At 43.6% G+C, this 27,604-nt stretch overlaps 2 protein-coding genes, 1 long non-coding RNA gene and 1 pseudogene across 3 annotated transcripts in view; all 4 read right to left on the reverse strand.

Annotated features, from left to right (window-relative positions):
* Positions 1 to 27,604, reverse strand: part of LOC127491844 (uncharacterized) — a 43,862-nt gene that overhangs the window by 8,589 nt on the left and 7,669 nt on the right. Inside the window, exon 2 of the long non-coding RNA XR_011387295.1 lies at positions 12,779 to 12,832. This is a non-coding gene — a long non-coding RNA (uncharacterized lncRNA). The remainder of the gene's footprint in view (positions 1 to 12,778; positions 12,833 to 27,604) is intronic.
* Positions 120 to 2,062, reverse strand: LOC100350563 (heat shock protein HSP 90-beta-like). The gene is given in 2 exon segments (XM_070070932.1): positions 120 to 776; positions 779 to 2,062. Coding segments are annotated over 2 exon segments (1,836 nt in total). The 5' UTR covers positions 2,043 to 2,062; the 3' UTR covers positions 120 to 204.
* LOC100350327 (small ribosomal subunit protein uS8-like) lies at positions 2,144 to 2,554 on the reverse strand. Its single transcript, XM_051848686.2, has one exon. The coding sequence runs from the start codon at positions 2,498 to 2,500 to the stop codon at positions 2,156 to 2,158; it is 345 nt and encodes a 114-aa protein (XP_051704646.1). The 5' UTR covers positions 2,501 to 2,554; the 3' UTR covers positions 2,144 to 2,155.
* Positions 6,722 to 7,073, reverse strand: LOC138849131 (non-histone chromosomal protein HMG-17 pseudogene; annotated as a pseudogene).

Genomic DNA, 27,604 nt, shown 5'->3' on the forward strand with positions numbered 1-27,604 from the left:
AAAAACCCACAATACACAACATCCAACCCCATTGTCAAATTAAGGAGGGGATGGGGCTTGAGGCCCTTGTTTCCTGCCTTAGGACACAGGACAGGAGAGAGACCACTAGACATCAGCAGGGGGGCCAGGTGGGACAGGGCCACTCAAGGCTGCTGTGGGAGCCACGGGGACACTATACAGAGGGCAGGAGTTTCCAAGGAGTTCCTAGTCTACTTCTTCAATGCGGGAGGCGTCCTCGTCTCCCCCGAGAGGGGGGATCTTCTCCAGAACAGCTGCGCTGGGTTCCTCTGCTGCCACCTCATCCTCATCAATGCCTAGGCCTAGCTTGATCATGCAACAGATGCGGTTGGAGTGGGTCTGGGGATCCTCCAGGGAGAAGCCGGAGGACAGCAGCGCAGTTTCAAAGAGCAGCACCACCAGATCCTTGACTGCTTTGTTGTTCTTATCCACCTCGGCCTTCTGCCGCAGCGTCTCCACAATGGGGTGGTCGGGATTGATCTCCAGGTGCTTCTTGGCCATCATGTAGCCCATGGTAGAGTTGCCTCGAAGTGCTTGGGCCTTCATGATCCGCTCCATGTTGGCTGTCCAGCCGTAGGTGCTGGTCACGATGCAGCAGGGCAAAGACACGAGCCTATTGGAGATTGTCACCTTCTCAACCTTCTTATCCAGCATCTCCTTCATGAGCTTGCAGAGGTTCTCAAACTTCACCTTGCTCTCCTCCATCTTTTTCTTCTCCTCCTCGTCCTCAGGCAGCTCCAGGACCTCTTTGGTCACGACACCAGGCTCTTCCCGTCGAACTCCTTGAGCTGCTGCACGCAGTACTCGTCGATCGGCTCTGTCATGTACACCACCTCGAAGCCCCGCTTCCGCACGCGCTCCACGAAAGCTGAGTTGGCCACCTGCTCTTTGCTCTCCCCAGTGATGTAGTAGATGGACTTGTGTGTCTCCTTCATGCGAGAGACGTACTCGGACAGCGAAGTCATCTCATCTCCAGACTGGGAGGTGTGGTAGCGCAGCAGCTCAGAGAGGCGGCGCCGGTTGGTGGAGTCCTTGTGGATGCCAGGTTTCAAGTTCTTGGAGAAGGCCTCGCAGAACTTCTTGTAGTTCTCCTTGTCTTCCGCCAGCTTGGAGAAGAGCTCGAGGCACTTGTTCATGATGTTCTTGCGGGTGACTTTCAAGATCTTGCTCTGCTGCAGCATTTCGCCGGAGATGTTCAAGGGCAGGTCTTCGGAGTCGACCACGCCACGGATGAAGTTGAGATACTCTGGGATCAGCTCATCACAGCTGTCCATGATGAACACACGGCGGACGTACAGCTTAATGTTGTTCTTCTTCTTGTTCTCAAAGAGGTCAAAGGGAGCTCGGCCAGGGATGAAAAGCAAAGCCCTGAATTCCAGCTGACCTTCCACAGAGAAGTGCTTGACTGCCAAGTGGTCCTCCCAGTCATTGGTGAGGCTCTTGTAGAACTCGCCATACTCCTCCTGGGTGATGTCATCAGGGTTTCTGGTCCAGATGGGCTTGGTCTAGTTCAGTTCTTCCCCATCGATGTACTTCTCCTTGATCTTCTTGGTTTTCTTTTTCTTGTCCTTGCCGCTGTCATCTTCCTCATCGGAGCCCACATCTTCGATCTTGGGCTTCTCCTCGTCCTCCTTATCTTCCTCCTCCTTTTTCTCCTCGCCTTTTTCTTCCTCTGCTTCATCATCACTGATTTCCTTTTCTCTTTCCTTCTCCAAGTAGAGGGTGATGGGGTAGCCTATGAACTGCGAGTGCTTCTTCACCACCTCCTTGACCCGCCTCTCCTCCAGGTACTCAGTCTGGTCCTCCTTGAGATGCAGGATCACCTTGGTGCCTCGGCCAATAGGCTCCCCGTGGTCGGCGCGCACGGTGAAGGAGCCCCCAGCAGAAGACTCCCAGGCATATTGCTCCTGGTCGTCGTGCTTTGTGATCACGACCACCTTCTCGGCCACCAGGTAGGCAGCATAGAAACCGATGCCAAACTGCCCGATCATGGAGATGTCGCCACCAGCCTGCAGAGCCTCCATGAAGGCTTTAGTCCCCGACTTGGCGACTTGGAGATGGTCCCCATTGAGCTTTTATTTGTATGCCTGTTACATCCCTAGAAAAAGAATCCAAGGAATTTCCCTCCTGTGGGTTTTCATTGTGTTTCTTCATGGTCCATGATGCCAGCTGAGGTTGTCAGTACAATGAAACCAAACTGGCAGGATGGAAGCAGATTATTCTGCCATTTTTCTAGATCTTTCAGCTGCACGTCAAATCTGAGGCTGATCACTCCGCACTTGTTTAACCTGCCGGTGAGGTTCACCACGATCTTCCCAGCTCTGTGATCATCAATGATTTCAAACTTGCCAATGTAACCATGCTTCATCATCACAGTCAGAAACCTGACGATGACTTTGGAGCACGGGCTGATGAGAACCTGGCGCTTGCCTCTCTTCTCGGCATTGTTGATGCTCTTGAGAGCATCGGCCAGGACGTTCATGAGCACCACCGCAGCGGCACGGAAATATGGCGGAAAGAGGAGGGGAGGAGCGAGAGCAAGGAGTTATGGGGGTGGCATAGCTTTAAAAACATTTGCTGGGGCTGCCACTGCTTGCAGTGCCGGCATCCCATATGGGCTCTGGTTTTGAGTTCTGGTTGCTACACTTCTGATCCAGCTCTCTGTTATGGCCTGGAAAAGCAGTAGAAGATGGCGCAAGTCCTTGGACTCCTGCACCCACGTGGGAGACCCGGAAGAAGCTCCTGGCTCTTGGCTTTGGATCAGCTCAGCTCTGGCCATTGAAGCCATTTAGGGGAGTGAACCAGTGGATGGAAGACTTGTATCTCTCTCTCTACCTCTCCTTCTCTCTCTATGTAACTCTGAATTTCAAGTAAATAATAAATCTTAAAAAAGTTTGCTAGTTTTGTAAACCAAAATTGGTACTGATTATCATTTTAATTTGTACTACTTTGATTACTTTAAAGTGAAATATTGAACAATATGTTCTGTATACGAATGGCTATTTATGTTTTAAACTAATCATATTTTATGGTCATGCCAATTCTATTATTTTATTATGATGTGCCTCACCCACCCTAACCTGTTACTCCATCCTATCTGGCACCTCTGGGGATTATGGTATTCATTTTGTGAAACAGTACATTGTGGTGATCTGATTAAGCTATTTCTTGGGAAGTTATATTAAAGCCACAACATGTTCCTGGAAAATGGTAGTGCTGAGCCAGTGCTTAACAATTGTCTCTGCCAGTCACGCTACTTCTGAATTACACATCACTACTAGTAAGTCCAATAGCATGCTTGTTCCAAATGACGTACGGCTAATAAATCTGGAGGAAATTTGAAAAGTTCCTAGGAATCGGTGGAAATTGCTTTCTGTGTTAATAAAATTTTTTCACTATGTGCTACATTTTGTGTTGAAGAATCTCATTAGGGAAAAGGGTTTAGGAAATGGTTAGAAAGTTTGCCAATGTTTGATTTCATGTGAGTGTTAGTAATTCCTTGTTGACAACAATAGTGGTGATGAAACTAACAACATCAACAACAATGATAGCCAAAATAGATTAGGTATTCAAAAGGTGAGATTATTCTCAAGTCTTTACATGTTTTAACTTATTTTCTCCACTTTATCCACCCTATTGATTTCCATGGAGACCAATTTTTTTTTAAAGATTTATTTTATTTATTTGAAAGACAGAGTTACAGAGAAAGGTAGAGACAGAGAGAGAGGTCTTCCATCTGCTGGTTCACTCCCCAGATGGCTGCAAAGACTGGAGCTGCACCGATCCGAAGCCAGGAGCCAGGAGCTTCCTCTGAGTCCCACGTGGGTGCTGGGGCCCAAGGACTTAGGCCATCTTCTACTGTTTTCCCAGGCCACAGCAGAGAGCTGGATTGGAAGAGGAGCAGCCAGGTCTCGAACCGGCGCCCATATGGGATGTCAACACCTCAGGCCGGGGCTTTAACCCGCTGCACCACAGCACTGGCCCCAGAGACCAATTTTTATAGACCGCATCAAAGTCATTTGCCATCTGACTTTCATTGGTGTGTGGCCAATGGGAGGCACAGGCACGAGCTCGGAGGGAGGAAGATGGAGGGTGAGGCTGGGGTATTGGTTTCCTGACCTCCTTCTTGCTAGGTTGAGGCAGTTGTTTGCATCCTCTGCTAAAGCATGGAGCTCTGGTCTTGTGGCCCTCTGCATACAGGTACCCTCTGGGAATGAGCAACTCATTCCTCCCTTCTTGCATGGGCACGGTAAGAGTAATCTGCCCAAAACTGTATAGTCCATCTCTTTATTAAACCTCCTCCGTTACCTGTTTCCCCCATCCCCTGCCCCAGATGACACCATTCTTTTCCTGCTAAAATATTGATTGATATGCTTGATTGATAGTTTGTCTAAATTTGCAATTCTCAGAAATAATCCACTTCAAAATTTTATGTGTTTTACTTAATTTGTAAAAATTCATTTATTTTTACTTTTATTTGAAAGGCTGAGAGGTAGAGACAGAGAGAGGAGAGATCTTCCAAAGACTTGTTCACTCCCCAGATGCCTGCAACAGCCAGGGCTGGGCCTTTGTTCAATTTTTGTCATCACCATTTTTCCTGTTAAGTGCTTACTGAATTCTATAATCCCATGAGTGTTTGCTCATATTTAAGAATGGGGGTAAAAAAAAAAAATTGGAAATGCTGAGTGCACAGGCGAGTCTCCTTGATTGTGAGTTTCATTCAAGGGCTGATCTGGCTGCATGGTCCTGTTGGGAAACCCTCAACATCAGTGTCTTTAGGTCTGAATCCTAGGACTGGTTCTGATTCCCAGATAAAAGTCTTCCAATAAAGTTTTGCCTGAAAGATACAGCCTAGCTGCAACGTCCTGAAAGAAATTGTTGATGCTCATCATTGATTATGCAAATATTCACTTAATCCCTCATTTTTAACCCCCTACTACCTATTTTTTTAAAAAAGATTTGTTTATTTTATTTGGAAGTCAGAGTTACACAGAGAGAGAAGGAGAGGCAGAGAGAGAGAGAGGTCTTCCATCTGCTTGTTCACTCCCCAATTGGCTGCAACTGGCCAGAGCTGTGCTGATCCGAAGCCAGGAGCCAGGGGCTTCTTCCTGGTCTTGCACATGGGTGCCGGGGCCCAAGGACCTGGGCCATCTTCCACTGCTCTTCCAGGCCAAAGCAGAGAGCTGGATCAGAAGTGGAGCAGCTGGGTATCAAATTGGCGGCCATATGGGTTGCTGGCACTGCAGGCGGTAGCTTTACCTGCTACGCCACAGTGCTAGACCCACCTACATTCTTTATTACCATTAATTTTGCCCTCTGTTTTACCCCTTTCAAAGGGAAAAATAACGCTCTAGTCTTCCATAGCAGAAGGAGAAGGAAAGGACAGTGGCTAATCTGATCAAGATTAGGGCATGGATTTTAGAGTTACGAAGGTTCCTGTAAGCTCTTGCAACCAATCCTTACATTTCCAGCACTTCTAGCAGCATATGGCACTATCAACTCAAAGCGTTTTTTCTTTTTCTCTATAGTGTAAATCAGTTATTTATCTCAGATTCCCTCACAAATTCTTTTTAGCTTACAAAATCTTTAAATTAGATATATTTTAAAACAGAACAATTTAGTGTCATTTTAGCCGGACTTTAGGGGGCAAGGATATTACAGCATTTGTTAAAGCCATCATCTTTATTTATTTAAAGCTGATTGTAATTGCCTACAGCTGAGAAGAATGACCCATAATAGGCTGTTCTTTGCCTTGTATATACTTTGTTTTATTTACCCCCCCCCCCCAAGCCAAACTGTATCCAGCTTTATTTATTTATTTATTTGACAGGCAGAGTGGACAGTGAGAGAGAGAGAGAGACAGAGAGAAAGGTCTTCCTTTGCCGTTGGTTCACCCTCCAATGGCCGCCGCGGCTGGCGCGCCGCGGCCGGCGCACCGCGTGTATCCAGCTTTGTTGAAGATTCTTGTCATAAACAATCATGGTATTTCAGGCAGGACATGGGCAGTCAGTCACGTACAAGCAGAACAGAACAACTTTCAGCTCCCTTCTTCACTGGACCACCAGAATCAGAAAGCCACCATGAAACCCAGCGAACTCTTCATGGGAGGTCTGAGAAGGGGAAGTGTGCTGTGAGGGTTGCCGCTTCATATCAGGCACGTTATTTAGCGACTTTCTGCAAGCTGACCCTGACTTTCAGGAAAGGAAATGAAAATGACAGAATGGTCAGTTTGAAGAGCCACTATCTAGAAAAGGAACTGTTGCCCTTTTGGGGGACACCACCTCAGTGGGGTCACTATGAAGTCCAGATAACACATTTTTGGGGAACAGGTCCAGCAGGTCTCTGGGTTTGAGGGAGTTAAGGCGATGCCGAAAGCAGACAGGGAGGAGGAAGAGGGCGTAAAATTGAATTTAGTTTTATGCCCTGGTGCCTGTGTGTCAATGGCAAGGAATCCTTCCTGAGAGCTAAGAGGACATCTCTCAAAAATCGAAGGGAAAGGAGTTTTCCCATCAATCCAGCTTTAGATCCTTCTGTTAGTGACCCATGCTCCTTTCCAAAACAATAGTGAAGTGTTAAGCTGTGTTCAACATAGCTTAAAAAAAAGTAAAACAAAACTCTGCACTTTTGTAAAAACTTGATAAAAAAATAGTATCTCAAATGGTATAGTTACCAGGAGCGCACAGTTATTAATAACACACACGCTTCACTTGGCGTCTCCGGCACCTGCCGCTTTCTGGGCCTGGTCCGTCTGGCGTCTCCATTGTCTGCAGGGTTATTCCCATCCTTGCCAGCATCAACTTCTCCCTTTTCCCTTTTGGGCACCTTCTCTCCCTTTTTGGCAAGGGCCCTTCTAGGCTTCGGTTCTGGCTTTGGAGGAGTTATTTAGCAGACAACCTTGTGGATCTTTGTGGTTCGCCCTTCGCCTTGGCCTAAACTCCTTTAGCATCCCCTTCAGTCCTTCTGCTGGGCGCGGCGGTGGCAGTGGTGGTGGTGGGATGTAGGCGCTGGGTGCAGGGATGCAGCTGCGTGTGGGCTTTGCTCAGTCCAGGGGTCATTCTTGCCTCTCCTTCTACCTTCTCTATACTTTAAAGTACTCCCTTCCCTAGTATTTGGCTGTTTATGATTATTAATGAAACATGATCACTTTATACTTTGTTGGGATTGAAAGTATACATTATTCCTACATGAAAATGAGTGGTTTTACAAAAAAAAGAAGAAGAAGAAGCAAGGCTGATTCAGGAGCTGTGCTCTTGTGCTCTTAGTACTTTTGGAGCATTGTACCCGTAAGTTAACAATAGTTCCCTATTAGGGCCAGGTAGTTTTACCCATGATCAGGGCCGCCATGCAAACTGTGGGATTCTATTTTAGCTCTCTCATCTGCCCTTTGACAAAAATCTCCTAATGTATTCTTGTAAGAGGTGGTAGCCACCTTGGCCTTGTTCCATTGAGGCAATGTTTGACCTTCAATCATCCTTTTGGATGTTCTCTCCTGCACTTTGTCATGCAAAGGATGGGAATGGTTGTGGGAACAGATGGAAATCAGATTTGTCACAGAGGCAGAGGCCTTGTTGTCCTGCCGGGTGACTGTTGCCTAGACTCCTATTGTTTGATCAGGTCACACAGTCCGCCCTGAGAATATTCCCATTTCTCCAGCCTGCCCATCTGGCCTTTCATTTCCCTTTTACTTAAGATAGCCAGCTACGTTTCAGTTGCTTGCAAACAAAAGCCCTGACAGATGAACGCTACAACCATGGGAATGCAAGTTGCAAGTGTCACAGGAGGTTTTGAGTATGGGATGGAGAGACACAAATCCAACAGGTCCTCAGAAAATAAGTTTAAAATCTATTGCTCGGGTGTGTGCTGTGGCATAGTGGGTAAAGCCAATGCCTGCAGTGCTGGCATCCCATATGGGCACTGGTTCAAGTCTCAGCTGCTCCATTTCTGATCCAGCTCCCTGCTGATGTGCCTGGGAAAGCAGAAAAAGACAGCTCAAGTTGGGCCCCTGTGCCCAGGTGGGAGACCTAGATAAAGCTCCTGGCTCCTGGCTTTGGATTAGCTCTGCTTCGGCTGTTGCAGCCATCTGGGGAGAGAACCAACTGGTGGAAAATCTCTCTCTACCTCTACCTTTCTGTGATGCTATCTTTCAAATTAATAAATAAATCTTAAAAAAAAATCCATTCCTCAGAAGGAATGGATTAACAGCATCTTCTGCATATGAAAACAATGGAAGAACTTTATAATCTCTCCTGTTTACTATCTAAGTGTGGGTCAATGGTCCATTTCTATGCCTCTGAAATCCCATGTTTGTTTCATCAGAGCCAGAAGGAATGACTCACTAATGAGGACCAGATTTGCCTTTATCTAAAATACCAAGGGAGTTGTTTAGTAATATTTGGGTACAATCCCTAAAAAACAGCATAAATCTAAAAGAGTATAATAAATTAGGTGAAAAGTTAAATTTTTAGGCTGCCTGTATTATAACATTTCTATACCCTCAATTAAATCAATTAAGTTCAATTTGACTTATGGCCTAAGAGTAAGAGTTACTTGATGTTGGCATTAATTAATATGCATCCCGTACCTCATACATCTGAAAACATTGTAAGTAATTTAAAAATACACATAACAATTTTATTCTAAAAGTAATTTTGGTACCTATATTGTGGTGCAGCGGGTTAAGCTGCTGCTTGAGCCCGCGGCATCTCACATTGGAGGGCCAGTTCCAGTCCTGGATCCTCTGCTTCCGGTCTAGCTTCCTGCTAATTCACCTGGGAAGCAGAGGATGATGTGCCTGCTGTCCTTGTGAGGGAGACCTGAGCAGCATTCCTGGCCCCTGGCTTCAGCCTGGTGCAGCCCCAGCTGTAGTGGCCATCTGGGGAATGAACCAGTAGATGGAAGATCTCCAGTGGAAGAAAGAGCTCTCTCCTCTCTCTCTCTCTCGCTCTCGCTCTCGCTCTCGCTCTGTCTAATTTCAAGCAATACAGAAATATGTAAGGTGAAAGCTGAAAGACTTCCGATCTGCATTCTCTCCAATCCCATCCCAATACCACTGCTAACATATGTGTGTATTCTTCCATACCTGGCTGTGACTTAAGATTTTTAAAATTTGTTTATGTTATTTGGAAGGCAGAGCAGAGAAAGAGAGAGAGAGAGAGAGAGAGAGAGAAATCCTCCATCTGCTGATTCACCCACTCCCCAAATGCCTACAACAGAAAGGGCTGGGCAAGTCTGTTCTAAAATTATATGGAAAGTTTCAGAGACTAGGACAGTCTTGAAAAAGATTAATAGCACGGAGGAATCACTGTATCTGATATTAAGGCCTATGTTATGGCTACAGTGATCAAGACAGTGTAGTATTTGCAGAAGGATAGACATACAGATCAATAGAACAGATTGAGAACACAGAAGCAGACCACACAAATGTGGCCCAATTAATTTTTTGCAAAGGCAAGTTAGAAATTCAGTTTGAGGAAGAGTAGATTTATAATAAATGGTGCTGGAACACCGACAGGCAAAAAATGAGCCAAGACCTAAACTTCAATCTTGTTTAGAAATCAACTGGGGCTGGCATTGTGACATTAAGGTGCAGCCTGTGTCACCAGCATCCATATGCGTGCCAGTTCAAGTCCTGGCTGTTCCACTTCCAATCCAGCTCTCTGCTAATGTGCCTGGGAGCAGTGGAGGATTGTTCAAGTGCCTGGATCCTTGCACCCTCGTGGAAGACTGGGAAGAAGCTCCTGGCTCCGGGCTTTGGCCTGGCCCAGCCCCAGGCTGTTACAGCCAACTGGGGAGTGAACCAGCAGATGGAAGATCTCTCCCTCTCTCTCTGTATCTCTCCCTCTCTCTTTGTGGCTCTGAGCTTTGAATAAATGGGAGGGAGCAGGAAGAAAGAAGGCGGGGGGGAGAAAGAAGAAAGGAAGGAAGGAAGAAAAGAAGGAAGGATTGAAGGGAGGGAGAGAGGGAGATAGGAGGGAAAGAAGGAAGAAGAATGTTACTTTTAAAATGTAACGTGTTGGGCTGCTATCTGGGATGACACGGGCATCCCATGTGGATGCTGGTTTGAGTCCCGGCTGTCCACTGCTGATTCAGTCCTTGCTAATGTACGTGAGAAGGCAGCAGATGGTGACCCAAGTACCTGGGCTCCTGCCACCCATGAATAGACCCAAATGAGGCTCTGGGCTCCAGGCTTCTGCCTGGCCCAGTTTTAGCCATTGTGGCCATTTGGGGAGTGAACCAATGGACAGAGAGTCTCTCTTACTCTCTCTGTATCTCTCTATCTATCTCTGTAAGTGTGTCTTTCAAATAAATAAATAAATAAAATTTATTTATTCATGATTGGTGGTTTTCATGGGCATACAATTCTGTATGTTTGAATATTTTTCCTCAAAATTATGAGGGCATTGTTCCTATTTCATTGTGAAGACTGTTATTATAGTCTCTAATATTTTATATATAACCTATTTTTTCTCTCTTTGCAAGGTTGCACAAACCAATTGTTTTTCTTTCCAGCCTGGGGCTTTCCTCAAATGTTAGCTGACCCTGGGCAATGCAAGCTCTGCGGATCTGAGATGCAGCCAGTGGTAGAGTTGATAGCAAAGTCAGGGATCAGGCTGTTTCTGGCCAGTATTTGTTAGCCTTCCTTTCTGGGGCCGGTCACTTTCTGCAGCAAGGAATCCTTCGATTTCTTTCCAGGATGGTGGTGGCAGAGGGCTCTGGGAGCTGTGGGTTGGTGAATCTCATTGTTTGTTTAGAATGCACACTTTCGCCTCCAGTCTGTGCTGCCAGTGAATTGCCCCGGTCATGCGCCATATGTTCCTGGTATTCCTAAGCCGGGAGATTTTGGTGGTGACTTTCCCTGGTAATAATTCCTAGCCTTCTGCAGAGGAGTGGGGGTGTTTTGTGACTGTGCTGAGTGGGGAGGAGGGTCTGTGGTTGAATTACTTTTATGTGACTCATCAACCCCTCCTCTTGTTCTCAGCCTCATCTGCTTCAGGCATTCAGAGATAACTTGTAGTCATAATTCTGGCCCTTTGGAGAGTTTGGCAACTAAATCTTGGTTTTGCCACCCTCATCCCTGTTGCAAACATTTAGTTTCAGCTTCCTCTAGTCTGCTAAGTTGGTCATCATAATTTTGTTTTGTTGACATCTCTTGACTGCTAGTATCTTTTCTCTCATTCTCTCTGTGCTTATGAATTGTTGCATTTTTACTTTCTGATTTTCAGTAAGATTTTGGGTTACATTGGGTTACAATGAGAAGAAGAATATGTGTACTTTGCCATATATGAATTGTAGCCCAAAGTCCTCGCATTCTATTATCAATGTAAGTGGTGATTTTTTTTTTCCAAAGGAAACATCTTACGGAGCTTCTGTATTTTTAGGAGCCAGGAGACAACTGTGGCACTAGTTTCCCCTTACTATTTGCTCTTTTATTCTTTTTAAAAATTAAAAAAAATTATTTATTTATTTGAGAAGTAGAGTTACAGACAGTGAGAGGGAGAGATGGAAAGAAAGATCTTCCATCCACTGGTTCACTTTCCAAATGGCTGCAATAGCTGGAGCTGGGCCTATTGGAAGCCAGGAGCCAAGAGCTTCTTCTGAGTCTCCCATGCAGGTACAGGGGCCCAAGCACTAGGGCCATTTTCCTCTCCTTTCCCTGCCTGTAAGCAGAGAGCAAGATCAGAAGAGGAGCAGCCAGGACACGAACCAGTGCCAATATGGGATGCCAAAGCCATAGGCAGAGGCTTAACCTACTCTGGCACAGTGCCGGCCCCATGTTCGTCTGTTGTTTAGCAATGTGATTTTTAGGTGGGCGTAGTTTATCTGCAAGGAAGGTTTTGGGAACAGTAAAATGATTCAGTGTAAGAAATGGGTCTGGGCCGGCGCTGCGGCTCAATAGGCTAATCCTCCACCTGCGGCACCAGCACCCCCAGGTCTAGTCCCAGTTGGGGGGCTGGATTCTGTCCCGGTTGCCCCTCTCCCAGGCCAGCTCTCTGCTGTGGCCCCGGGAGTGCAGTGGAGGATGGCCCAAGTGCTTGGGCCCTGCATGGCAGACCAGGAGAAGCACCTGGTTCTTGGCTTAGGATCAGCGCAGTGCTCTGGCCGCAGCGGCCATTGAGGGGTGAATCAATGGTAAAGGAAAACCTTACTGTCTGTCTGTCTCTCTCTCTCACTGTCCACTCTGCCTGTGGGAAAAAAAAAAAAAAGGAAGAAGAAAAAAGAAATGGGTCTGGTTTCATCAGCAGGAATGATATTAAGGAAGATATATTTGCACACCAGACTGCGTAGGGAAGAATAACCTCAGGAAGTACCTTCACAGTGTAGGAGATGATGGAGACTGTGCAGTCTGAGGTTGTTGAAGGAGAAAAGGGTGAGGAGGCAGCGACTGTTACAGGCAGCAAATATGCAGAGGACCGTCATCTTTATACGTTCCATTCATGCCATTACCAGCACAGCTTCCAGAATAGTGTAAGTGGGGAAAAGGAGGGACCAGGCCCAACCCTACCCACCACACTGCAGGTGAAATGCCCACCTTACTCCATGTGGAGACCCTAGGGGTGTGAACCCCAGTATTCCATCCTTCCTGTGCAGGAAGAAGGGGTGAGAGGTGCTGACAGCCAGGTTGGAGGAGAGCAAAGTAGACACATGAGACAGGGTACGTATTGGGGTTATAGGCCATGATTCAGCAGGGGTCCTCCTTGCTAAAGACCGCCCAGAGAACGTCAATGAAGAGGATAAGGAAAATCCAGGAGATGAGACCCACCTTAGTGTTGGTATTGCCACAACTTCAGTTACACACACAGATGTCCAGATAACCCTAAACCGCAAGACAGGGAAAAGATAAAGGCAGTGAATCTGCTAGCTGAGAATTTGTTCGCCCAGGAGGCTGAGCAGGGTGGAGCTGCGTAAATGCCACCTACCATCTCTACCATCATCTGGTTTAGTCATCCAACAAGAGGAAGCGAATATGAAATCCCTGCAATAGGAAATTAACTAAAGATTTCAGCTGAAGAACTTACGTGTTTGCTTTTTTCCTACTGAACAGATTATTGGAAATATCTGCATTACCTATGCAGCATGGGTATTTGTTATTTTCATCTAAAGATGTTTTTATTTTTTTGGTAATGACAAATGTGTGTTTTTAAAAAAAACTTAGTTTTCCTCAATGCACCATGAAAGTCTTAAAATCGTTTCCTATCTGGTCAAGCTGAGATTCCTAAGAACTTCATTTTTTGTTTGGAATAGAAGTTTACAACTTGATTTTTTTTTTTCAAAAAAGTTGATAAACTGGAAATAGCTGTTAATACAGGTCTTTAATACTACTACTATAATTCTTATTATTGAAATAGTTATGAAAACAAACATAGGAGGAGAAAGAGAAATAGTTAAGAATGACTTTTTCCCATAAGTGATTCGGTAGTTCACTAAAATAAAGTGTCATGGGGCCGGTGCTATGGCACAGCGGGTTAACGCCCTGGCCTGAAGCGCTGGCATCCCATATGGGCGCCGGTTTGAGACCTGGCTGCTCCTCTTCCAATCCAGCTCTCTGCTGTGGCCTGGGAAAACAGTAGAAGATGGCCCAAGTCCTTGGGTCCCTGCACCCACGTGGGAGACCCGGAAGAAGCTCCTGGCTCCTGGCTTCGGATCAGCGCAGCTCTGGCTGTTGCGGCCATCTGGGGAATGAACCAGAGGATAGAAGACCTTTCTCTCTGTCTACCTCTCTCTGTAATTCTGACTTTCAAATAAATAAATAAAGCTTTTAGAAAATAAAATAAAGTATCATTTCTTCAAGATTTAGGGCTCACAAATTATCATCCTGATTTTGGAAGTCTTTATACAAAGATCTCATTTTTTTTCCTATGAAAAAGTTACAGAAAAATAGCATTATGTTCTACTTATTAGTTGACTAATCTTAGGTTTACTTTTGACTGGTGAGAAATGGGGCTCCTTTTTCCATCTCTATATTTTAGCCAGACATGATGTCATGCAAACTGGTTACATTTTTTTTGAAGGTAAAAAATTATTATTATTAGGTCTTTCATACTTTTAGTGACTGTCTTGTAGTTCCTCCTACAGATTAACCACTAAGCCTGTGAGTAAAGCAAAACCACAGAGTTCCTCTGTAAGGGATTTCCAGTGATGTGTGGCTGCAGTAAAAGCCCACTGAGGTCAGCTGGTTACGTTTTTAATTTCTTTTCTCTGATGATTCAGCATCACTCTTGTTTATTTTTCTACCATGTCTAGGTTCTTGGGTTGGGAGAACATGATGACAGACTGATTTGTTTTGTTTGAGTAGATAAGTTCAGGATGTTGATATTACAACTTCTGTTTCTAAGAAGCAATACTGAATTACTCCTTAAAAGTTTATTTTTATTTTTCTTTATTATTATTATGTGTATGGAGATGTTAATTATAAACAATAAAATGCATAGACACTATATGTTTGAATTCAATGAATTTTGGCAAAATTCATCCTCATGCTCCTTTTCAGGCAATATTCTGCTATGGTTTGAATGCTTATCCCCCAAAACTCATGTTGAAATTTAGTTTTCATTATAGCACTATTCTTTTTATTTTTTATTTCGTTATAGTACTATTAAGAGGAAGGACAGTAGTGGGTGTTGTGGTACAGGAGTGAAGCTGCTTCTTGGGACACCCACATCCCATCTTGGAGTGCCTGGTTTGAGTCTTGTCTATTCTATGTCCAATACAGCTTCCTGCCAGTGCACCTGGGAGAAAGTGGATGGTAACCCAAGTACTTGAGTTTCTGCCACCCACATGGAAACTCAGATGGAGTTCCTGACTTCTGGCTTTGACTTGGCCTAACTTGCCTGTGTGGGCATTTGGGGAGTGAACCAGTGGATGGAAGATACCTCTCTCTCTTTCTCTCTCTCTCTGTCTCTCTCTGCCTCCCTCTCTCTCTGCCACTCTGCTTTTCGAATAAATAAATATTTTTTTTTAAAAAAGAGGTAGGATCTTTTTTTCCCTTGTCATTAGGTGTATTTTAATGCATAAACCAAAATACACTTTGTAGTTCTTAATAAAACACCCATATGAATCACCACTCATACTTAAGAATTAGAATATTACCAGTATCTGTATCTATTTTGTGTTTCTACCTTATTTCATTTCTCTACCTCTTGCCAAGAAACATGCACATGATTTCTGTTTAACTTTTTTGTTTCCTAACCTAACCATTTTATCACAATGTAAACATTACTAAATAATATATGAAGATGGGGCCGGTGTTGTGGTGGGTAAAGCCACTGCCTTCAGTGCCAGCATCCCATATGGGCGCCTGTTTGAGTCCCGGCTGCTCCACTTCTGATCCAGCTCTCTGCTATGGCCTGGGAAAGCAGTGGAAGATGGCCCAAGTCCTTGGGCCCCTATACCCGTGTGTGGGAGACTCAGAGGAAGCTCCTGGCGCCTGGCTTCAGATCAGCCCAGCTCCAGCTGTTGTGGCCAGTTAGGGAGTGAACCAGTGGATGGAAGACCTCTCTCTCTCTCTCTTTCTCTCTCTCTCTCTTTCCCTCTCTCTCTGCCTCTCCTCTCTGTGTAACTCTTTCAAATAAATAAATCTTTTTTAAAAAACCCGATATATGGATATCATGTAATGTTACTTGATTTTGGACCTTATAGAAATGGTAAGTGTTGTATATGTTTCTGTGACTAGATTTGTTTTTCCCCCAGAAACCTTTTATCTAAGGTATACAAACTTAAAGCATTTCATAAATACAACTTTAGGAACACTGTGATAGTGATTCTTCCTACCCAACCTCCTCCCCACCCCCTACCCTTCTTCCTTCTCCCTCTCCTATTCCCATTCTTATTTTTTACTAATATCTATTTTCAATTAACTTTATACACAGAAGATTAACTCTATACTAAGTAAAGACTTCAACAAATAGTATAAAAAAACCTATTAATCAACAGTTTTTTCATTTCTTCTATGACCTCTGTTCATTCAGAAGCAGACTGTTCAGGTTCCATGTGTTTTTGTGTGCTCTAGAGACTCTTGAGTTGTAGATTTCCAGCTTCATTCCATTGCGGTCAGAGAAGATGCATGTGAATGTGCTGAGACATGCTTTATGACCTGGCCTGTGGTCTATCCTAGAGAAAGTTCCATGCACTAGTGAGAAGAATGTGTATTCTGCAACTGTAGAATAAAAAGTTTTGTAGATATCCATTAGGTCCATTTGGTCTATAGCGTCGATTAACTGTTGTTTACTTGTTGATTTTGTATCTGGTTGTTCTCTGCATTGCTGAAAGTGGGGTACTGAAGTCTTCCATTGTTATTGTATGAGTCTATATCTCCCTCTAGATCCATCAACATTTTATTTAAATAACTAGGTGCCCTGTAATTAAGTGTGCATACATTTATTATAGTAAATCTTTCTGTTGAATTGATCCCTTAATCATTACATAATGCCCAACTGTTTTTGTGTTAAAGTCTATTTTTTCTGATATTGGGATAGCTATACCAGCTCTTTTTTGGTTTCTGTTGGCATGGAATATCTTTTTTGATACTTTCACTTTAAGTCTGCATGTATCTTTGTTGGTGAGATGTGTTTCCTGTAGGCAGCAAATAGATTTTTTTTTTCCCATTCAGCCAGTCTGTGTCTTTTAACTGGAGAATTGAAGTCATTTACATTCAAGGTGACTATTGATAAGTAATGACTTGGCCCTGCCATTTTTCCATAAATATACCTGTTGTTTATTTTGGATTTCCTTTGTACCTTTACTGGAAGAGTTTCTGCTTTGACCTTTCATTGTGATGAGCATGTTTCTGTGGTTCTGTGTGCAGCATATCCTTGAACATCTTTTGTAAGGCTAGATGAGTGGTAAGAAATTCTTTCAATATGTTTGTTATGGAAGGTCTTTATATGCCCTTTATTCATAAATGAGAACTTTGCAGGTTACAGTATTCTGGGTTTAGTTTTTTTCTCTTAAGACTTGAAATATATCACGTCGTTCTCTCCTTGCCTGTGGCATTTCTGGTAAGTCAGCTGTGAGTCTATTTGGAAATCCTTTGTAAATAGACTGGCATTTTTCTTGTGTACATTTTATAATCTTTATGTTTTACTATGGAGAGTCTGGCTATAATGTTGTGGTAAAGATCTCTTCTAGTCATATCTATTAGGAGTTCTATGTGCTTCTTGTACTTGGATGTCCCTTTCTGTCTCCAAACTGGGGAGGTTTCTGTAATTATTTCACTAAAAAGGACTTCTAATCCATTCTCTCTTCCCATGACCCATATGTTGGGTGTTTGATGGTATCCCATAGATTTCCAACAATGTTTTTTAGTTTTCTAATTTCTTCTTCTTCTTCTTCTTTCTTCTTCTTCTTCTTCTTCTTCTTCTTCTTCTTCTTCTTCTTCTTCTTCTTCTTCTTTTGTCTGACTAAAATTTCCAGCAATTTGTCTTCTAACTTGGATATTGTTTCTGCTGCTTCACTGATTCTGTTGTAAAGGCTTTCCGCCGCATTTTTTATTTGTTCTATCGACTTCTTCTTTACAATAAAATTTTTATTGGATTTTTATTCTTATAAATAAATGGATTTAATTTTTATTCTTTCCAATGAAAATTTTAATTTCTCTTAAAAAAATCTCAAATTCATGAAAAAAATTTTCTTTCTGGCATGTACAGATTTATTTACTTCATGTATTTGCTTCTGATTACTTCTAAGTAATCCTACAATCAATTTTTGAATTCTGTTTCTGGCATTTCTTCAATCTCTTCATTTTTACATTCTAGTATTGACAATATCAATTAGAATTTTAACATTAGTCCAGGTACCAACCTAAATCATATGTGGAACATAGACAGATTACAATCTTAACATTAATCCAGGTGTAGCCTATCTGTTTTAAGCTTGAGCAATGATGCTAGGGGATTTCTATGTTTTGCCAAGTGGGATGTAGTGTACTGTTATTGTCTTAGTTTTAGACCATAGTTAGTTTCAGACCATAGTCTCACTGTGGGAGGGTGCTTTCTCAAGATGAAGTCTCGGGTACTCTAAAATGGAATCCCTACTGTTAGGACGTCACTTTGCTATGAGAATGTTGAGTATTTCCTTGAGGAGGGGGGGTGCCCTGGCTACCAGTACTTAAGCTCAGGAAAAAGATGCCAAAACAGAATGGAATACAGCTAACCCAGTAATTTCAGAAGTTAGAGTGCCAACACAAAAGGACTTCTGGGTTTTCCTTTTTGGGTACATCAGTGAGTAGGAGGTGTGGAAAGACCATGGAACAATGTTAGTCTTTTTATAAACCCCTTCTAAGAGACACCAGTCTACCATTGGCTGCCTACTACAGTACTCTGGTAGGATAGGATAAATTTGAATGTCTCCAGGGCAAGGACCAGGCCTTACTCATCTTAGAATTCCTACCCAAAGTTTAGCAATGCTTGACATAGAATAAATCCTAGAGTAAACAAGTGCTGAACTGATGATTTGGGTGGAGACTCAAGAAAAGGAAAAAATGACAAAAGCCCTTTGTGCTCTGTAACTCCAACATCAAATTTATGTATTATGGTTTGGCTTTTATCCCATTAAGACAAATCTCTTTTTCTTGGAAATAAAGTCATTATCAATCGCAGCTTTCCATTTGTTTAAGCACACGAAACCCATTTATTCAACTACTTTTAAAAATTAATTCATTTTTGTTCTATTGCATATTTTTACATCCTTGGCAACAAATTGCCATCTCAATTCTATTCATTTATGTGTATAAACATTATCTACACATGCTTTGTTCATTTATTGAGGAAATAACCCTAAGTAAATAAAAATTAGAAAATACAAATAACAAAGACAGAATATGAAATTACCCATTGTTGTGGGGATCAAGAGCCCTGGCTGGGCTCAGAGAGACTCCCAACTAGACTTAGTCCAAGTTATTGTCTTCCCATATGTATGAATACGACCAGGAAACAGAGATCAAGGTGAAGAGATGAGCAGGATTTATTGAAAGGCAGAGAGAAAGCACACGCTGAGATGTGAGTGTAGGCAACCTCAATAGAGAGAATCGCCCCCACCCAGGCTGGGATCATCTGTTTTATAGGGCGGGGTTAGTGCTTAGGGTAGGTCCTGATTGAAGATCCAAAGGAGATGGGATTTGAGATGGGGCTGCTGTGTACTCCAAGAAGGTGTCACAGTGCCTGGGGCTTGATGGAAGGCAAGAGTGAGTGTGCTGAGTCTTCAGTCACACTGAATGGGATGATGATGAGATTTGGACAGTGCACATGCTTGGGTGTTGGCATTTCTGAACTTTGTCCTTTCCTGATGCCCTGCCTTGCTCACAGCACTATGCCTTTACTTCCAAAGAAACATTATATGCTTATGTAAGGACTTCTTTCTAGACACATTTTTGGAGATGGGGAATTCAACTGAGATCACTGGAGATTTAATTCTTTACAATTAGAATTAGATACTATTTCAAAATATAATTAATATAATTAGTAAGTGAGAAGAATTTAACTTTGAGTTTAAATTATATTTCTGTCTTCTATTTTCTATTTACCTTGAGAATATTTTTTAAAATAACTTTTTTTCCAACTAGGAAAAGTGACTGAAAGTTCAACTTAGCAAAATGTCAGCCCAACTTTAAGAAGAACCAAGAAGAGGGGATCCAGGCATCTGGTGAACAGTTGCCTGAATTGCTCCAACTCAGATTCTGAATGAATACAGGAGACAGGAATGTGTAAGGCTAATTGGGTGGGAATGACTGGAGTGACTAATGTAAGACAGTTCTGGGAAAGTAGATTGGAAGGCAGATTGCAGCCTGGCTGCATTGTATCTTCAGGCCAAAGCCAGGTATATAAGTGTGGGTTGGGGGAAACTTGTGGGAGTGGATTTGTGTAAAAGATGAGTGCCACAATCAGAATCTTCCTTTTCCCCTTCTTCCTCCTTCTTCTCTTTTTCCCTCTTCTTTGCTTTAACTTTTACATAGAATGATCAGATTCTCTCAACTTTCTGAGCCTCCTCTTTGAATTCCCACATGAAGTCACGTCTACCTAATGAAGTGAAAATAGTAAATCTTGGTCCAGTGTTATGGTGCAGCTAGTTAAGCTGCCACCTTCAATGCTGGCATCCCATATGGGTACTTGTTTGGGTCCCAGCTGCTACACTTCCAATCCAGCTCCTTGCTAATGTGTCTGGGAAAGCAGTGGGAGATGGCCCAAGTGCATGGGCCTCTGCCACCCATGTGGGAGACTGGCTTGGAGTTCTAGGCTCCCTTCCTGGCTGTTGCAGCCATTTAGGAAGTAAACTGGCAGATGGAAAATCTGTTTCTCCCTCTCTCTATAACTCTACATTTCAAATAAATAATAAATAAATTTTAAAAAAGGAAAATAGTTAACTTTCATAGAGGTAGGGACTGATTTTACCTACATTTTATAATGTCCTACAAAGATTCCCATGCAAATGGATCTCACTAAAATTTTTACTTTTAACAGTGGTAAAAACACATAGCAAAATTTGTCATCAACTATTTGCAGTGTATAGTTCAATGGTATGAAGTACATTCATATTGTTGGGCAACCATCACCACCTTCTATCTCCAGAATATTTCATGGTGCAAAACTGAAACTCTGCATATTTAACAGTATCTTTCCATTCACCTCTTCTGAAGCCCAAGGCAGTCATAATTCCACTTTCTGTCTCTGTGAATTTGACTAGTGTAGGTACCTCATGAAAGTGAAATCATACAGTATCTGTCCTTTTGTGAGTGAGCTATTTCACTTAATATAATGCTCTCAAAGTTACGTCCGTACTATGTTAGAATTTCTTTCTTTGAAGTAATGAGAAAGCTGAATCACATTCCATTACCTTCATAATACCACATTTTATTTTCCCATTCACTTAACTAAAATATTGGGTGATAATCCTGCAGCCCATAGTTCTCCTGAGGCCTCTCAGATTGCTTTGGGGGCCTGGAAAAGTTATTACTGTACCATTTTAAGCTTCCCCAACATTTCCTGATTTTATTTGACAGTCTGGGGTTCTTTAAGGTGTTGTTTTATTTTCAGACATAGTCCACTGAAATTCTTCCAGCTAGCAGGGCATCTTAGGGTCAAGGCTGTGGTTAAATAGGAAAAGAGTGAGGTCGAGGTTCCTATGACCTTATTCAACAAGTATTCACAAATCACTCCTTTGTGGAATACACCACTTTTGTTGCTATGGTAGCCACACCATCACAGTATCCAGATGGCCTTTGGTGGAGATAAGTGCTAAGACAATGAACTAGATACTGCTTTCTCCTTGTGCCCAATAACCATGATAGGCTCTTGGAGAGACATTGTGCTTTGCAGTCACACAGGTGTTGTCATAAGTCAAGAAACAGCAGATAATGGTTGAGTGACCTTCCCTCCCTGCCATTCCACCCTCCACCCCAACTCCTTGCTGATACAGCTTGGTTTTGAGGTTTCACTGTAGACTAGCTGCAGAGGAGGGTCAGGGAAGGTGTTTCTAAGCACTGCACAAGCTCCTGAGTCTCACATTACCATCACTGAATTTTCAGGGTTTTCGGTGAGGCTCTTCCCCATGTGGTAAAAGGCATATCACTATACAGAGTGACACAGAGAGAAGGAATCCTTATTTCAGACACGCTCGTGTATTATCATAGTCATCTAAGCTGATGAAACTTTGGGTTGCCACTGAGTCACAGCCCTCTCAATTGCACACCCTCTCTCCTACTCATGTCCAGAGAACTGATGTAATTTCTCTAGAGATCTCTTGGAAACAGGGACTTTTTATGTCTCCTGGTAATATTACCTTGGTTTACAGCCAGAAAAACACAAATTGGATGAAATCTTAATCAATGTGTATTGAGCTAATTTTTTCCTCATTGTTTTCTTCTGGGTTCCTTTTAAATATCTATATCTAAAATAATAAAAATGATCCAAAGCGTAATAAAATATAAATAGTATATAAATTTTTTCTACTTTTTCCCCAAAAGGTGAAGCCAATTAGGATGAAATATGAGAAAGTAATTTCACTACGAATTCATGCCTGTGCCATAGCAGGGAGCTTCTTTTGTTAATAATTTTTCTTCTTCCAGAGAGAAGTTTATTACAAAGAGCCTTATTCATTGCCTCTGGGAGTTGACGAAAGTCCCATCTCTTTGACTCATGTGTGTAACTCAGTGGAAGTGGCAATGATCTCATGATTTTACTTATTTATTTAAAAATTTATTTATGTATTTATCTGAGAGGTTGAGAATATAGAAAGACAGCGAGAATGGACAAACACAGAGACACACAGAACTCCCAGCTGGTTCGTTCTCCAATAGCCTAGGCTGGGCTAGAGCCAGCAACTGTGAACTCCATCCAGGTCTCCCACATGAGTGGCAGGGATCCAATTACTTGAGCCATCACCTCTGTCCCTCAGTGTCTGCACTGGCAGGGAACTGGAATGGGGAGCCAAGAATCAATCCCAGGTACTCTGATGTGGGATATGGTTGTCTCAACCACTAGGCTAACTGCCTGCCCCCTCATTATTTTATACCTTATGTCTATACTTTAGGTTATGTACCACGTTGCTTTCCCTAATGGAAAATGTGTTATGACAAAGTTGTTCTTGTATTTGCATATGTCCATTTCCCATTGCAGTTCAATAGGAATCATGGACCACTTTAGCGTGTGGTACTTATGAATTAGTTCAATCAGTCAGAGATGGTCCCGCTCCAGATTGTCACTGGCACGTGTTATTTGAGTACAACAGGTAATGAGTGTATTTTAGCTGAAACCCACAGTCAATGTTCAACACCCAGGAGGAGACTGGGTTGCTACAGAAAGCATATGCTTCGGATCAGCGGGGTGCGCCGGCCGCGGCGGCCATTGGAGGGTAAACCAACGGCAAAGGAAGACCTTTCCCTCTGTCTCTCTCTCCCACTGTCCACTCTGCCTGTCAAAAAAAAAAAAAAAAAAAAAAAAAAAAGAAAGCATATGGACTATGTTGCTCTTTTGCCTCCTGGGTAGAGGCCAAGAGACAGAAGCTTAGATATGGTAATACAATAATGGATGCCTAAAGGAATAAATAAGGTTGAGCTCTCCCAGTATCTCTGGGATACTGGGGCTGGTGATGTGACATAGTGGGTAAGGCTGCTGCCTGTAGTGCTGACATCCCATATGGGTGCCAGTTTGAGTCCTGGGTGCTCCACTTCCGATCCAGCTCTCTGCTGTGGCCTGGGAAAGTCCTTGGGCCCCTGCACCCACATGGGAGACCGGAGGAATCTCCTGCCTCCTGGCTTCAATTGGCGCAGCTCTGGCAGTTGTGGCCATCTGGGGAGTGAACCAACCCACATGCAGGAGGAAAAGCATACAGGCAGAGAGATAGGGTCAGAAGCCATAGGAAGTTCACTCCCACCATGCTGCCTAGTTTTAAAATTTCTTAAAAATCAATCCCTTCTTAAAAATTATAAATCCCTTAAAAATTTCATATTTTAAGTCCCTTCGTGGTTGCCATATGAAATCAGACATGACCCCCTAAAATCTACACTGAAATGTGGCCCTTTAAGTTCCCCAGAAGTGCTATCTGGGGTGCCACATGTGCTACAGGAATTTGGGGCGTCTTACGATTTCACCATGAGCTTATTAATAAATCCCCAATATTAATAAGCCCGAGAGGGTTCTTGCCTAATATTTAGAGAAGAATTCTAAATACCGGCACAGATAAACGAGGCAGCATGGTACATTTTAAGCTTTCATTTAGTGAGAAAGATGCATAGGAGAGTGAGAGCTTTATTTAAGAGAGAGAGGTGAACGGGGGTTCATACTGAGCACCAGGAACCAACCACTTGGATGAGTATCTAGGCCAGGGAGCCAGGGCACATGAGGGCCATGCGCCATGGAGGCACGGGGCTACAGCCAGCCCCCTCTTGGCAAGAGGCCAGGGAAGAAGAGAAGGCGGGGCCACACCGTGTCCCGGCTTTTAACCCACTTCCGAAGGGGAGTGGTTAATTACCTTGATTGGCTGGTGGGCACCCAGGTGTGGCCAGGTAGGGGAATGAAGCCACACAGGGGTGTGGTGAAGGCATCAGGTAGGGGCATGAGGTCACACAGCGGTGTGGCGAAGGCGTGGTCTTCCAGTTCACAAATCTAATCAGTTTTAGCCTGTATGCCTGCCTACTTCAGATGGAAGACCTCTCTCTCTCTCTCTCTGCCTCTCCTTCTCTCTCTGTGTAACTGACTTTAAATAAATAAATAAATCTTTAAAAAAAAAGTCAATTTTTTTTCTGAGTGGACCCAATCTTTTTTTTAAGATTTATTTATTTATTTGAAAGCCATAGTTACACACAAAGAGAAGGAGAGGCAGAGAGAGAGAGAGGTCTTCCATCTGCTGGCTCACTTCCTAATTGGCCACATGGCCGGAGCTGCACCGATCCAAAGCCAGGAGCCTCCTCTGGGTCTCCCATGCTGGTGCAGGGGCCCAAGGACTTGAACCATCTTGTACTGCTTTCCCAGGCCATACCAGAGAGCTGGATCAGAAGTGGAGCAGCCAGGACTTGAACCAGTGCCCATATGGGACGCCGGCACTATGGGTGGCGGCTTTACTCGCTATGCCACAGTGCTGGTTTCCTCAAGAGTCTTTTTAAAAAGATTTATTTAATTTATTTGAAAGGCAGAGTGACAGGGAGAGATTGATTGATTGATCGATCGATTGATTTTCCAACTGCAGTTTCACTTCCCAAATGGCTGCAAAGGCCAGGGCTGGGGAAGGCTGAGGCCAGGAGTCAGGATCTTGTTCTGGGTCTCCCACGGGAGTGCAGGGGCCCAAACACTTGGGCCATCCTCTGTTCCTTTCCCAGGCACATTTGCAGGGAGCTGGATCAGAAGTGGAGCAGCTAGGAGTCAAACTGTTACCCATATGGAATGCCAGAGCTATAGGCAGTGGCTTAACCACAACGCTAGCCTCCCTCCAACAGCTTTTTATTTTTATTTTATTTTTATTTATTTATTTTTTGAAAGGCAGAGTGGACAGTGAGAGAGAGAGAGAGACAGAGAGAAAGGTCTTCCTTTTGCCGTTGGTTCACCCTCCAATGGCTGCTGCGGTTGGCGCACTGCAGCCGGCACACCGCGCTGATCCGATGGCAGGAGCCAGGTACTTATCCTGGTCTCCCATGGGGTGCAGGGCCCAAGTACTTGGGTCATCCTCCACTGCACTTCCTGGCCACAGCAGAGAGCTGGCCTGGAAGAGGGGCAACCGGGACAGAATTTGGCGCCCTGACCGGGCCTAGAACCCGGTGTGATTAGCCTAGTGAGCCGCGGCACCGGCCACTCCAACAGCTTTTTAAAGATCCCTTGTATTCATGAATTTCAAAAGTTTTGAGCCCAAATAAAGTTATCTTTGATTTCCATTTTCCATAAAATTTTTGAAGTATCCCTGTGCATAGATACAGAGAAAGAGATTTATCATGAGAGATTAGCCCATGCAAATAAAAAAGCTGAGAAGTCTTATAACCTTCAGTCCATGAACTAGAGGCCCAGGAAAGCCAGCGGTTCAGTTCCAGTCTAAGGCCAAAGTCATAAGAACCAGGAGTTCTGGATCTGATGGTGGAAGAAGATAGACATCCTAGCTCAAGTGGAGAGAGTGCATTTTCCTTTCTTCTGCTTCTATTGTTCTAGTTATGCACTCAAGAGGCTGGATGATGCCTGCCCACACTGGTGAGCAAGACCTTCTTTACCCAGTCTATGAATTCAGATGCCAGTCTTTTATGGAAGCACCCCCCAGAGATATGCCCAGAAAGAACATTTTACCAACTTTCTGACTATCCCTTAGCCCGGTCAGTTTGACACATAAAATTAACCATCACAGGCACTAAAAGACATTTTGTGGAGAGAAAATTGTACAGTAGAACTCCTTTTGGGAAAGATGACCACTTCTCTGGGGGATGAATTGTCTAACAGTCCCCCAAGGATAACAATACAAGACTGTAAATGTGCTTGCCTAATAAGTGGTGTGGGAGAATGTGCCAAAGTAATGTGGAGGAAGAAGGGCTTATACGTGGTCCTGGGGATGCTAGAGAATAAGTTTAAGTTGAGCCTGGAGATGCATTAGCAATGCCTCACACAGGCATTTGGCCAGTTTGTGCTGGACATTCATACTGACTGTTGAATAATGAAGTACAGTCATGTACCACCTCACAACACTTCTAGCAATGATTGTGCCTATGAAGGTGGCTACGCCATATAGCTAGGTATGTGGTAGGCTGTACCATCTAGTTTGTGAGTATACTCCATAATGTTTGCATGATGGTAAAATCACCTAACAAAGCATTTCTCAGACTCTGACCCATCGTTAAGTGACACTTGGCTGTATGTTTGTGCCAATTGGTAAAGGGTAGCAGATTTCCTTTACCCCCACCCAGCACTCCACTATCCACCCATACCTATCCCTCTACCAGGAATTTCCAGTCTTCTACCTTCCTAGATTGGAAACTGAAGGATCAATGCCTGGCCCAGAAAGCACTATCTGGGAAATTTCTCTAGCACTCTGGTTATAGCCATTCTGATGGTTCTGTATCTATGCTGACCAGTGACTATTGGCACTGCCTATCAAGTGTGCAATGTGGATTTGCTGGAAGTTCATGCATATGGCTGTAAGACTGAAATAACAGGTAGAAAGGAAATGGAGAAACATCTCTGGGAAGAAAAATGGTGAGAGAAATAAGAGGACCACTTTATTCTGGAGTTGGATAGCTGACTTATTTAGCTGGACATAGAAGAGGGGAAGTGGTGTTTGATAAAGTTAGAATGACAAGCTGTAGTCAGCCTATTGTGAAAATAGTTTAGGATTGGGGGTATAGGGAGAAAGGGTACCTTGTACATTCTAGAGGTGGGACTGTGTATATTGGATGCCAATTTCAAGTGCTTAATGTGTGGAAGGACATGATGAACATAGCATTTTTAGAATAATATGCAGAGATATGTAAGATGAGAGGCAAGCAGGTATCATTAGTAAGGCAACTTCCAGATACAAACTAGCAGAAATGAAACAACTACTAGTTTTCATGCAAGACAGTGGGGGGAGGGAAGTAGAAGAGATACTGTTTGTGGCAAGAAAATGAAACTGAGCAGACATTTTGAAATGGTCTTTAAGAAATCTGGACTTTCTGGTCACATTGTCTCTAGGAGGAAGGCAAATGAGTGAGTAACCACAGAAGGGGGTCTGTGTAGAGCAGGGAAAATCTTATCATGGCTAGGGGGATTTTCACAATAGGGTAGAGTCTAGATCACAAAAAAGCCACTGAATGGGGCTGGTGTTGTGGTACAGCAGGTTCAGTTGCTGATTGCAATGCTGGAATCTCATATTAAAGGTCCCAGCTGCTCTGCTTCCTGTCTAGCTTCCTGCTAATACACCTGGAAAAGCAGCAGATAATGGCTCAAGTTCTTTGGGCCCTGCCCCCCATGTGGGAGACCAGCATGGAGTTCCAATCTCCTGGCTTCAGGTTGGCCCAATGCTGGCCATTGTGGGCAGCTGGGGAGTGAACAAGCTCTTATTCTCTCTCTCTTTCTTTTAGATTTATTTTATGTATTAATAAGGCAAGCCAGAAAGAGACAAGAGAGACAAAGAAAGTGATCATCCATCCACT

This window comes from Oryctolagus cuniculus, chromosome 3 (assembly GCF_964237555.1).
Source record: "Oryctolagus cuniculus chromosome 3, mOryCun1.1, whole genome shotgun sequence".
Classification (NCBI taxonomy): domain Eukaryota; kingdom Metazoa; phylum Chordata; class Mammalia; order Lagomorpha; family Leporidae; genus Oryctolagus; species Oryctolagus cuniculus.